This window comes from Grammomys surdaster, unplaced genomic scaffold (assembly GCF_004785775.1).
Source record: "Grammomys surdaster isolate TR1022 unplaced genomic scaffold, NIH_TR_1.0 126028, whole genome shotgun sequence".
NCBI classification, from domain to species: domain Eukaryota; kingdom Metazoa; phylum Chordata; class Mammalia; order Rodentia; family Muridae; genus Grammomys; species Grammomys surdaster.
Window position 1 is genome coordinate 3,756,088 of NW_021620841.1, and position 12,929 is coordinate 3,769,016.

Below are 12,929 nucleotides of genomic sequence, written 5' to 3' on the forward strand. Positions count from 1 at the left end.
GAGGGAGGGACGGGGAGAGAGAGAGAGAGAGAGAGAGAGAGAGAGAGAGAGGGAGAGAGAGAGAGAACATGTAACTGTACTGTGTGGGGGGGCATAAAACATAAATGGTACTCTAATTACTGAAAAGATATGTTTTACATATAGGCAAACAAGAACATCAAAAAGATTTTGACAGAGAAATAGTGTGGTTAAAATTAGAAAACAGGCTCTATTCCATTCTTGGTCCCTGTAGAATGCTAGGGTGCTAAGGCAGGAGTGGATGTGTGGGGATGGGGGGTTGGGGGAGGGGGAGCACCCTCATAGAGGCTGGGGATGGGGAGGAGAAAGGGGGTTTGTGGAGGGGAAACTGGGAAGGGGGATAACATTTGAAATGTAAATAAATAAAATAACCAATAAAAATATGAAAAAACAAAAAACAGAAACCAGGCCAGACATTCAAGTGCGTTTTGTACTGATCTAGAAAATAAATACAACAACATGTCCTTAGAGACTTCACTGAAGAAATCTAAATACAAAGACAGGAAAGATTTAAAGATTAAGTCAGTAATGACTCACAGAGACTGAGAATAGCCAAAAATATGAATTGAGAATGATTCCTTCGTTGCTATGTGCAACAACTAGCAATCAGTTGTTTAATACGTTGAGCCAGGAAACAAAAAGGAGGAAAAGATCAGTAGTGGGGCATTGTGTCTTCCTATTTGTGTTGCTCTAACATGGCTCGCAAGTCTATTTTACAACTTAAATTCAGAAAAGTAAATACATGGCAATCCATCCACAATTTGTTTCCACGACACTTAGATGTGCTCTGCCCTTTCCATGTCTTTTTTTTCTCTTGAGTTTGTAAAGTTACATTCCTTAGAAACTTCTTTGATGAGGCATGTTTTGCTGAATTTTTTTCACCTCACAGATGTTTGGGTAGTTAAAATTCCTCATGAGTATGGTATCCTGTGGTTTTCACAACCTAAGCGCTACCCCAGGAATTTTCCATCCTTACAGTCTCTCCTTCCTGGTGGTCTGTAGGAGATGCACATTATGTGATTCCCATTTCAATCCAAACTAATTTCACACCCACACTTCTTTAATGTTCAATATTTCCTTACTATTATGAATGCCTATTGAAGAGCACAAAGATTGAACAGATTTTTATGCTATACTCTCCCATCCCACAACTCAAATTTAGGATACGATAATTAGGGAAAAAGGATATCTAGTGTGCCGATATATATCCAGAATGAAATTGAGATGTTATTACTGTAGAGATGGTTTAAGGAGAAAACATGTTTCCTTCAATTGTGGAAATCAGAGTACCAGGGAGAGAGAAGCCTTAGCTTGAATTGGCTGGATATCGTTTCCTTGGTTCACTCTGGTTTAGATTTGTGGATTCACATTCAGAGAGTAAGACAGTTTAGCTCTCAGCTTGCATTCTAACTCAGCTCCAGAGAGTGTCTGCCCTGTTTTTCTTTATGAGCCCAGAGAGATTCAATAATAACATTTTCTTATGATATAAACAGGCTTCCACTTGTGATTAATATTTTGACTTTTTTGTTATTCAGATTCTGAACAATTTAATTTCAGACTAACCATCAAGCGCTAACTCTTTCTTAAGACCTCCACGTGTTATAAGATGCTGGATCATCAATAAGTGCTTAGGCACTCTTTGCCACACTTAGAACAAAACACATACTCATTTGAAACATTGATTTTTGTATTGTTACTTGGGGTTTCTTTTCCTCGAATTCAGTTAAATAGTTTGTTTTTAAGTTATCCATGAAACAGCAAAATAGTGGGTCTTAAGTTATATCATGAAACAGCATACCGTTTTCCAATTGTAGTAATATAAGACATGAATTATTTTTATCCAGGTTATCTGTTTTTATGAAATGTTGAATAGTTTTTGGTATAATGAAATCTAAGCATTATGTATGTACTGAAAATTTTACTGCTGTAAAAGAGATTTTTGTTTGGCCATTGTAATTTGTTTTTATTGTTTGTTTGTTTTTTCTGGTTTCCTGGGTCTCAGTATAAAGCTCTGCTTGTCATGGAATTTACTGTGTAGACAGCCCGGTTTCATACTCACAGAGGAGATCCACCTGCCTTTGTTTCCCATATGCTGGGGTTAAAATTTTGTACCACTGTATCTACCTCAAATTCCTTTTCATTTTAAATGTTATTTCACTATAAAGCATACATGTAATACCTGTACACATATATTAATTATACATGACTATATATGCATAATATATGTAGTATCTTTTTGTCTTTTATATAAAACAAAATCAGATTCTTCCTGGATTCATACAAATTATAAAATTTTATTTTACTCAACGTATATTTAATTCAGAAATTAAAATCTATTTATCATTAAAAATGTTGATTCTGTTAAATCAAAAGTTGCCATATGCCTTAGAATAAAGGATAAGTAAAGAAGTCATTGTCATAATTTCAAGAATTAATTTATTATTTATTTTATTCCCACTCACAAAGCATTCTTCATTTTAAAGGCTACAGATGTTATGAATATTAAGAACATAATGTATTTTCACAAAGATGAAATATGCATACATATATATTACTTTTGGTATATAAATGATAATATAGAAAAATATCTATTCCCAAGCTTGATTTAATTCACTACTTAAAATATAACTATTCTTGAAGATTTTTATCAGATTGCCTTACCATTTATTTTTAATGTTATTTCATGTATGTATGACACATGTAACAAAGTTGTGCTAGATATATAATACATTAATACATGTAGTATGTTTTTGTTTTCTATATTATATATATATATGATATATATCATATGTCATATACATATATTTTACACACACACACACACACACACACATCAGGAGAAGTTGAAAGTACCCACACTTTTTTTTTCCTTGAGTAACTCATACTGAATGTAATTGTTTGCATGTGTTTCTGAAAACTTAATATTGTGATAAAGTCTTAACAGGAAGGAAGTGAGAGTAAGTGATGTAAGAAATAATAGCATTCAACTAGAAACTCTTAAGTACAAGGAATGTTAAGAATCCAACTTTCTAGTTTTATTTGCCACATTTTTAATTGCTGTGATATATTTTCTATTCTAATTAAACAGATTTAACAGTAGCCCTAAGGGTCTGCAAGATTCAGCACATTTAGAGGGTATACGTCTTGACACCATGAGCAGCAGAAGCAGGCCTTTCTTGTGCAACCTGCTCACAGGCTGCAAGATGCAACCCTTCACAGAGGAAGAAAGACAGTCAGAAACAGGCATATTCTAACCCAGAGTTGCAACTGACCAGGCCAGATATGGAGTGTTTGGGATACACAACCAGATGACATAGATTAAGTTCTAAAAATTAGCTACAAGTAAAAACTTAAGGATCTTCACTTAAAAAGATTGAACCTTACTGTTTTAACCAAACATGAGAGGACCTAGTAGTTGGGCCAGAGGTAGCTGCTTTAGATAATTCATATTCTCTGCTAATTTTCCACTATTCTTATCATTAAGTTATCTTGTATCACCCAACATTAATCATTGTAGTAATCTTTCCAATAACATACAGTTTCTGGATCTTTAAAATTGATTTTTTTTGTTAGTTGACTGTTCTACTTTCTATCAAAATGTAATTTGTGAGTTTAGCTACTGCTGTCAGCTGAAGCACCTTACAGTCAAACCTTTACCAATATTTTTATATCTATATGTCAATTTCTTTATGCTTTCAATTTTATTGTGAGGGGTCAGAGACCTGAGAGGAAAATCTATTCGTGCCATTATTTTAAACCAATAGAAGTTCTAACAGTATTCTGAATACTTCTCCTTATATTCACAGTTAGCTCTGACTCACCTCTAAGCCAAGAAGTTTCTTTTTGTAGCAGGTGAAGATTATCACAGGAGCTACAACTGGCCAAAATGCAAAGAATAGGTGACCCACCTTACTTAGTTAAATTTATAAAGCAAGTCTATACCTACGGCTCAGGGAACACCATAGAAGAGGGTTTGCAAAGGTTGAAAGAACCAGAGGACTAGGGTTCTTCTATGAGATAGAGTCGTATAAATTTGATAGGAAAGCTGTACCAATAAAATCTCTTACGGTTTTCTAAGGAGGACTTCCATAAAGACAACCAGTTGGTATGCCAATGAAGATGCGAAAATTTCTTAAGGCGTCAACTCTAAATGAAGAGCTACAGGTTGCTCAAAGAGAAAGAGAGAATCCGTTTTCTCCAGAGATAAGCTTTTTTGATAGGCTATCTAATCCCAAGTCGTCAACCCTGAGCACATATACATAAGAACAACAGTCAGTGGGGGTGTGTGTCAGTGGTATGTATGTAACAGTGATCATGGGAGAGGCCATGAATTTGAAAGGCAGTCATACAGGACCCTAGAGGAGTTGGAGAGAGCAGGAAAAGTAGAAATGATGTAAACAGAGTGCTTGTATATGAAATTCTCACAAATTAAATAAAAAGAAATAGCAATTTGTTCTCATCTCATGCCATTTAAAACAAATATTATTGTTGACTAAATGTTAACTGGATCTAATTCGTTTCCACATTTCTCTATAGTTTATTCATTCAGCTATCATTTAGTTGGGAAATGCCTATGGTGTATCTACAGTTACCAGAAATATATATATTTATAAAGATATATAATGATATGGTGACAATCAACAAGTGATAGTTTTAAAATAACTAGCTAATTTTTATTCACTGTAATAGGGTGCTATAAAAAAACCCCTACATGACTACTTTTAATTGAGTTGTGAATAATTCTATGCACAAATCATTAAGTTGGAGGCTATATAAGCATTTCTTTCTGTTCATGCTATGAAATGCAACGCATAACATTTCATCTGAAACAAACAGGGAATTTTTGCAGTAAAAATACTGTACTGTGAGTGGGAGGGAAAAATAAGGAGGAGTGGTTACACATCACCTACGGTAAGATTAAATAGTCGGTCTCATAGCTCAGGAGGTCAGTGAAGTTAGTGCACTTCATTGAAATTAATTACAGACACTTGTGAGGGGAAAAGAACACTATATAGATTTTCATTTTCTGCTAGCAAATCAATAATATCATATCCCAAGGTAAGAAAGAAGAGGATGGGGAGATTTGATGTTTAGATTATACTTATTTGGAGAGGTTTATCACACACACTGGCCTAAAGCAATCAATCATGTAAATATACTGATCTGCAGAACCTGGAAGCTTTTGAGACTATAAATAGGGAATTGAAGATAATCAATATATAAGTTAAAGCCGTAGGGCATGAGAAGGCAAATTAAGAACTCTTGGAAGCTATGTAATATTAAAGAGAAAGACAAGTATGAGTTTCTGGGTATTATAACATTTAAAATTAATAAAACAGAACATAAGAATAAGCAAGATAGTCTAAGAAAGGACTGACAGAAGAACAGGAAAAAAAAAAGCTAAATGGAAAATCTTCCAGAAACAGAAGCCAAAGTATTAAGAGAAAGGACTTGGATAAGCAATGTGCTGAAAGCTGAGTTTGGGGATTCTACATCAAGTGCAGAATTACACCAAACAACATTTGTTAATCACTATGACAAAAAATGACGCCAGGCACTCCAGGGAACTGTAACAAGAGATACGTTCAGGAGATCTGACAAAGACTCTAGATAAAAGCTTATTCCATTATCTATAAAGGACCGCAAGAGAATCTACTTGTCACTAAAAATTGTGTGTGTGTGTGTGTGTGTGTGTGTGTGTGTGTGTTCCTGTCTGTTTGTCTGCTAATAACAAAATTATTTTGGGAAATTTGAAAGGCATCCCTGAGTAAGAGCTTCAATCAAGAAAGAGAGATAACACTATAAATTCTGTATTTAGAAGACATTGTGTTTTAATATAAAATGTCCCTGACAAGTTCCTGTTTGAATACTTCATCTCAGCTGCTGGCACTTCTTAGGAAGATTGTGGAACCTTTGTTAAAAGGAGGCTTTCTGGGGGAAGTACATCACTGGAGGGCCAGTCCTGAGGTTTTATAGTCTGGCCTATGTCCAGTACTTGCTTCATGACTGCAAATACAATGTGTCCAGGTATTGGGGGACCCCAATGCCTGCTACCATGCCTTCCCCCTGATATTGACTATATCGCTGTGGAACCATAAGCAAAAATAAGCCTCTTCTTCCCTAAGTTGCTTTGATTAGGAATTGTATTCCTGTGTATACAGTAATTAAGACAAAAAGCATATTACATTGAGTAGTGTTGGTTTCGGTCACTATGTCTACTCTAAAGTGCTGGGACTAGGGCAAAGATGGCTTTTCAGAGAACATCTCTATAAATCTGTCATTCAGAATTTTACTCGTAAATCAGTTACATTTCATGGAAATCTGCACATTTCTATGAAGACAGGATTCAGGATAAATAAAAAAATATTTACTTAAATATGGCCAGATTTTTTAAAATATGAAAGTTAAGTTCATGAGCAATATTTATGTATACCCAATGATTAAAAAACAGTATTTTAAGAATGTTTTCCTGAGTATAAAAGTCCTGAACTATAAATATTATTGTGAGAGATTATGCTTCTTAGTATTCTTATATTTACTTTTCCATATCTTAAGGTGGGTATCAGACACTTAATATTTATTTTCCTCAGAATCTCAGAACCATTAGGGTCAACACAAATACAGTGTGTATGTTTGCATGGGTCTGAACTCGATAATTCTACTTAAAAGCAACAAGATCTGTGTCTGTAAAGTGAATGTATAGACATCAATTAAGGGTAGCATATATTTATCAATATGGCTTACTGGTCTTCCACAAGAGAATGTTCCCATAATTCTTTGTTGTTATATAAGACTTTAAGATGTTGACATAGTTCTTGGAGTTACAAAAACATTCCTAATAATCACTGAAATTTAAATTTCCATTCACTTTTATTTAAATAAAAAATAAAGGTGTTACTGCACAAGTTTATTTGCATACTAACTTATTTTCACCTTCGATGATTCTGTACACAGTGGAATAAATAGAAATCACTACCATAGAGATAGCATAACAGAAAGCAGTATGAATAGACAATACTCACGGCCAGGCAGAGTTTGTGTAGAAATCCAGTCGGAGGCATTGCCGTACCCAGCGTTGGTGCTAGCAGCCACTTGGAATCTATACCATCGAAACTTCTTTAGCTCATCTACCGTTTCTTCTGTTTGGTTTGCTTCATAGAGGTATTGAACTTTCTGATCTTCAATGCATTCCTCAGGTTCCCATTCTCTGCACTTCTGAGCACGAAGTTGAGTAGTTATCTTGTAATTTTGGAAGTATCCAAGGATGGTATCAGGTTTTATCCATGTTAGTGTTGCACTAGTCGACTGGACACTAGAAAAGGCTATATTTGTGGGGATACTGGGAACTAAAAAGTAAAGGGAAAAATTACAAACGTTACAATGCAACCTACGGAGTTCAGTCACGTGATGACAGCATTGAGATCATTGTCTTCACAGTTAACGAGCCGAATTTCATGTTGATTCTTGGGGGGATGGGCATCGCTTTAAAAGGGAAAGGACAAGCATTTTGATTAATTTTCATTTCTAACTTGATTGCATAACCCACTCTGAAATGGTTTATAGAAAAGTACTCTGGCTTTGCATAGAAAATTTTACTGAGGCAAAGACAAATGTATGTTCACATCATCCTTAGAATTTCCCTAGATATGATGTCTACTTTATATTTATGAGTCAGTTCCTAAGATTGTGTATTTATTTACTTAAGTATCTAGAAAGCAATAAACACATTCTTAGAGTGTAAGCTTTAATTAAAAACTGTTTCAAATAAATAAACTCGCTTAATGAATTTATGTAATTAATTGAACTTAATTTATATCACATATAATGAAAATCGGCACCTTCTGTAATGTCATCCAACACAGTGGCATTAATGTATGGAGTAAAGTAGCAATATAGTGTCACAACTGTGTGTTCTTCCTAGGAGCCCTACAACTCTTAGTTTGCTAACTGGAATCTATTTATCAGACTCTAAGCCCACTGTTAGGGAATCAGTAACACTAAAGCTCATGTTTTTAAGGAAATTTATTGGAAAGTAATAAGGGCAAATTATAGTTAAAACTATGAAAGATCAATGCGGCAAATAGTCCTGGAACTCTTTTCAAGCATACCACCAATACCGTTATTAAGGGGACATAAAAAGAATGATAATAATTTTTCAAAATTGTATGGCTCATGAAAATTATGACACTATTCAACTCAAACATAAAGTTAACAAATGCTCAGTCAATCCAGTCATTACTAAATATGTCAAGTTAGTAAAATAGTTGATAAATATGTAAAGATCGCTTACTACAGGTGCCAAAACTATAATAAACAAGACGTAGATGCTTTCTCCGTGCACTTTATATTAAAGAAGCGTGTTTACAATAAAGACATACATTAAGGTGGGGGCTGGAGAGAGGACCCCATGGTTAAAAGAACTTGCTATTCGCATAGAAGTCCCTGATTTTCTTCCCAGCACCCACAGGGTTGCTTACTACCTTCTTTGCATTCAGTTCCGGGAGATCTGGTGCCCTTTCCTGGTTTTCACATGTACAAGCGACATGTACAGTGAACATTCATGCACATGTGCGCGCACGCGCACACACACACACACACACACACACACACACACGAAATGGAAGGTAAACACTGATGTAGGAAAAAGTAAGGGAGGAATGAAAGAAGGTGTCATAGATAATGACATATCAAATGAAAAGATATTAAGTTCCTAATAAAGATAAGGGAAGGAGTTGTGTAAACATTTTCAAAGAGGAATATCTCTGATGGAGAAAACCATGATTAAAGTGCCCGTGATGAGACGATGCTCCGTTTCTTTGTAAAATAGCAAGAATCAAGGAGTGGCCAGCAGGAGGGAAATTCTGAGACCTGCAGGCCAGATTGCGTGCATGATTGCAGTGTATTGTTAGGGTTTTTACACGAGCAGAGGGATGTCAGGCTCCCGCCGGTTTCCACCACTAGACAGACTAAGGGGAGACAAGGTGGATAGGGCGAAGTAGTGAGCAGGCTTTGTAGTATCAACGCCAAAGGAGCCAGCGGCCTGGATGATAGCAGAAGGAAAAAGTTGTCAGACCGCGAATACGTCTTGATGGGGAGGTGACAGGACTATCTCCTGTGTGACTTGGAAGGTGTGAGAAAAGGAAGAAGAAATGAGTGTTCCTAGGCCTTGGGACTGAGCGAGATGAACCATGAGAACAAGTCGAAAGATGGGAGCTCTGGGAAAGGAGGAAAGTTTGAAAAAAAAATGAGCTTTTTTGTTTTTAATCATTTCATTTGTTTACATGAAATGTAACAATTCCTGTCCTTCCTGTCTGGCCTCCACGAATCCCTACCCCATCTGCATTCCCTTTGCCTCTCTAAGAGGGTGCTCCCCCCCCCCCACCTACCCACCCACTCCTACCTCACCCCTCTAGCATCTGCCTTCTCTGGGGCATCGAGCCTCCACCAGGACCAAGTACCATTCTTCCCACTGATGCCAGATAAGGCAGTCCTCTGCTACGTATGTAGCGGGAGCCAGGGACCGCCCCATGTATTTACTCTTTGGTTGGTGGTTTAGTCGCTGGGAGCTCTGGGGGTCCGGTTAATTGATGTTGTGCGCCTTCAGCTCTTCCCCTAACTCTTCCACTGGGGTCCCCAGGCTCAGTCCAATTTAAATACAGCCATCCACTGGAGTGAGCCTGGGGACCCAAGAATGAGTTTTTATTTTTAAGTAGAGTAACTCTGATATTCCTTTCAGATACTCAACACAAAAGAGAAATGATGGATATTTTAGTGTGGAATTCTCTGGAACGGCATGAATGCTTGAGTTTTAAATTTTTGAATTATTCATAACACATGTGTCACTGAGAGCTAATGAAAATTTTTGATTTGGTTCTTAAATTTTTACTAAATCATCTTCAGATAAGTTACTATCTATATATTGGTACTAAAGATAATAGAGGATATTATACATTACAGAGGAAGCATTATTACGTTACTTAAAGTCACAGAATGTGCTTCAATTAATTTCAATTAATAATACTTAACACCAAACCATATTGAGTAAGAATATTACTTTAAAAATAATGTATAATCAATAGAATATTTGTAATGCTACTTATAAACCACTATGTCTAATCTTTACATATTATGAAAAACAAGCAACCATAGAAAATATTCTGAGAAATATATTACATTAAGTAGTTTTAGAATTGGCTGAAAAGTTAGCAATTCCTCGGCTTATTCAAATCTTCCAGTGACTAATTTTAAACCGAGGTCACCTGAGCACAGTATATATTTTTAAAACTTCTAACATAAAGCAGAGAAGTATAAATGTCTTGAGGGCTCGGGAGAAGTTTCCAGAGAAGAGCCAGCATGTGGGACAGAATTTCTTAGGTTATAACAACAGAGATATCGCCATTGTTAAGTCAAGATTGATCTAATTTTAACAACAGCAAAACAGAAGAATTGCACATGGGCTTGGGGACATTTTTGAGGGGCTCACAAGTAACTTGGGTTGCAATGAAAAGCTACCAAAGAGTCAAAGTGAGATACTCAGAAAGGACACTTTAACAAGTGTAGCCCTGTACTTATTCCTGAGAAAACGAAAATTCACAGAACACATAATTTGTCAAGGAAAGAAGTTAGAAGGGCATTGCAGGGATGAGCTCTGATCTTTTCATTAATTATTTATTTACTTGACTTCCCCTCACTCCTCTTCTCCCAATCCTGCCCTATTTCCTCCCATCCCCCCATCCCTTTCTCCTTAGAGAAGGGGAGGCCTCCTTGGTGGTGGATGGAGGGAGGAAACTGAGTGGGAGAAGGGCTGGGAGGGAAACAGGAGTGATATAGTGTGAGGACGACTGAGGGAGAAAGAGTTGGGAGAGAGAATGGAATCGTTGTGGGGTGTGGGGGAACATCTCTGGGATGAGCTAGAAGCCTAGGGCAGTGGAGACCCCCAGGAATCAGTGAAATCACCCCAGGAGAGTGACTCTAGCAAAGACTCGTAGCAATAGGAGTTATGGAATCTGAAATGACCACTTCCTGTAACCAGAAAAGACTTCCAATGGAGGGTTTGGGGACACCAACCCACCCACAAAACCTTTGATTCAAATGTGTTCTGTCTCCAATATGTACAGGGACAAAGAAGGAACAGAAATTGAGGAAATGGCCAACCAACGACTAGTCCACCTTGAGACCCAAGCCATGAGAGAGAGCCTACCCCTAATACGATTAATGACATTATGTTATACTTGCAGACAGGAGCCCAATATAATTGTCATCTGAGAGGCTCCCCAGCAACTGATGGAAACAGATGCAGAGACTGACAGCCAAATATTAGGCAGAACTCAAAGAATCTTGTGGAAGAAGGGAGGAAGGATTGAAGGAACCAAGGATATCAAGGACACCATAAGAAAGTCTGCAGAATCAGCTAACCTAGGCCCATGGGGCCTCACACAGACTGAACCACCATAGAGCATTCATGGAATGGACTTAGGCCCCTACACATATGTAACAAATGTGCACTTTGGTCTCCATGTGGGCCCCCTAACAACTACAGCAGGGTATGTTACTCTGTTCCCTACCTCTGGATCACTTCCTACTAAGTGGCCTCCCTTGTCAGGCCTCAACAGAAGAGAATGTACCTAGTTCTACTGCAACTTGATATACCCAGGCAGGTTGATATCTATGGGAGCTCTGGTTTTCATCTCTGCATTTTTGGTTAAATCCATGAGAGAGGGAAATGAATGGCAAAATCATTGACTTCTAGAATTTGAAGGAAGCTTAGAGACCAATGATCTTGGTCAACGTTTCTTGTTATATACAAAGGTGTCTAAAAGATTGCTTATACATATCGCTTCTTGTTTTCCCAAACACTGATTCAGGGATAGAAGGGGAGTAAAACTGCTGCTTAATTAAGAGTCCACATCCGTATATTTTAAAATAAAAGGTTATCCGGTGGACCGGACCATGAGTTCTTGAAAAACATAACGATTTCTTTGGTTGTTGTAGAGTAGTAAAGGAGAGAACTGAAGTAAGAGATAGATACAATGATTAAACAGAAACACTAGAACAAAACGCCTCTACTCCTGCCTCCCTAGAAAATGGAGCCTCATGATAAATCATATGACTCACCTTTCAGATCTGAGAGCTGACCAATCAAGAAACAGGTAACTGGGGACTTTAATCAACTGAATTCTGCCACAACTATGGGAACTTAGAAGAAGACTCTGAATTCCGTTTGAAAATGTCCATTTGTCCATTTGAATTGAACTCCAGAAACTAAGCAGAGAATCAGACATGAAATGCCTGGATTTCTGATCACAGCATTTTAAATGAATAGTCTGCATTGGTTTAACCCACCACGATTGTGATAATTTTCTTCTACAAAATGATCCTTCTCTCTTTGCACAGCACCTGATACAAATTGCAGGACAAAGAGAACTCAAAATCTGAAGCAGGTTTTTATTTTATAATGAACCTAGAAAGAACTCTACTGGTTTGTATGGCCTTTATTATTCAGATCCAATATCCACTTTTCCATAAACATTCATTCAAGTCTGCATTGAAAATGTACTCTAAAGTTTAGTCTATTTTCCTCAAAGTTTAACTCTAAAATTCTGTATAAAAGATCCAGAAAATAGAGAAGCCCATGAGGTCTCAGCCCTACATCAAGATCAACAAGCAACTGAGGAATATGAAATACGGGAGAAACAGTCTTCTCCGGGGAAGTATACCAATTGATTATCCAATATCAAATGGTCCACCCTGAAATCATGCATGTCAGTAACATATATGGATTGAGAAGATTATATTTAGGAATGCATAGTTATTATATATATATATATATATATGTATATGTATATGTATATGTATATGTATATGTATATGTATATGTATATGTATATGTATATGTATATGTATATGTATAT

At 36.7% G+C, this 12,929-nt stretch overlaps 1 protein-coding gene across 1 annotated transcript in view; it reads right to left on the bottom strand.

Moving 5' to 3' along the window:
- Positions 1-12,929, bottom strand: part of Ptprq (protein tyrosine phosphatase receptor type Q) — a 194,640-nt gene that overhangs the window by 73,173 nt on the left and 108,538 nt on the right. The window contains exon 26 of the mRNA XM_028754570.1: positions 7,041-7,364. Coding sequence (XP_028610403.1) covers positions 7,041-7,364 — 324 coding nt within the window. The remainder of the gene's footprint in view (positions 1-7,040; positions 7,365-12,929) is intronic.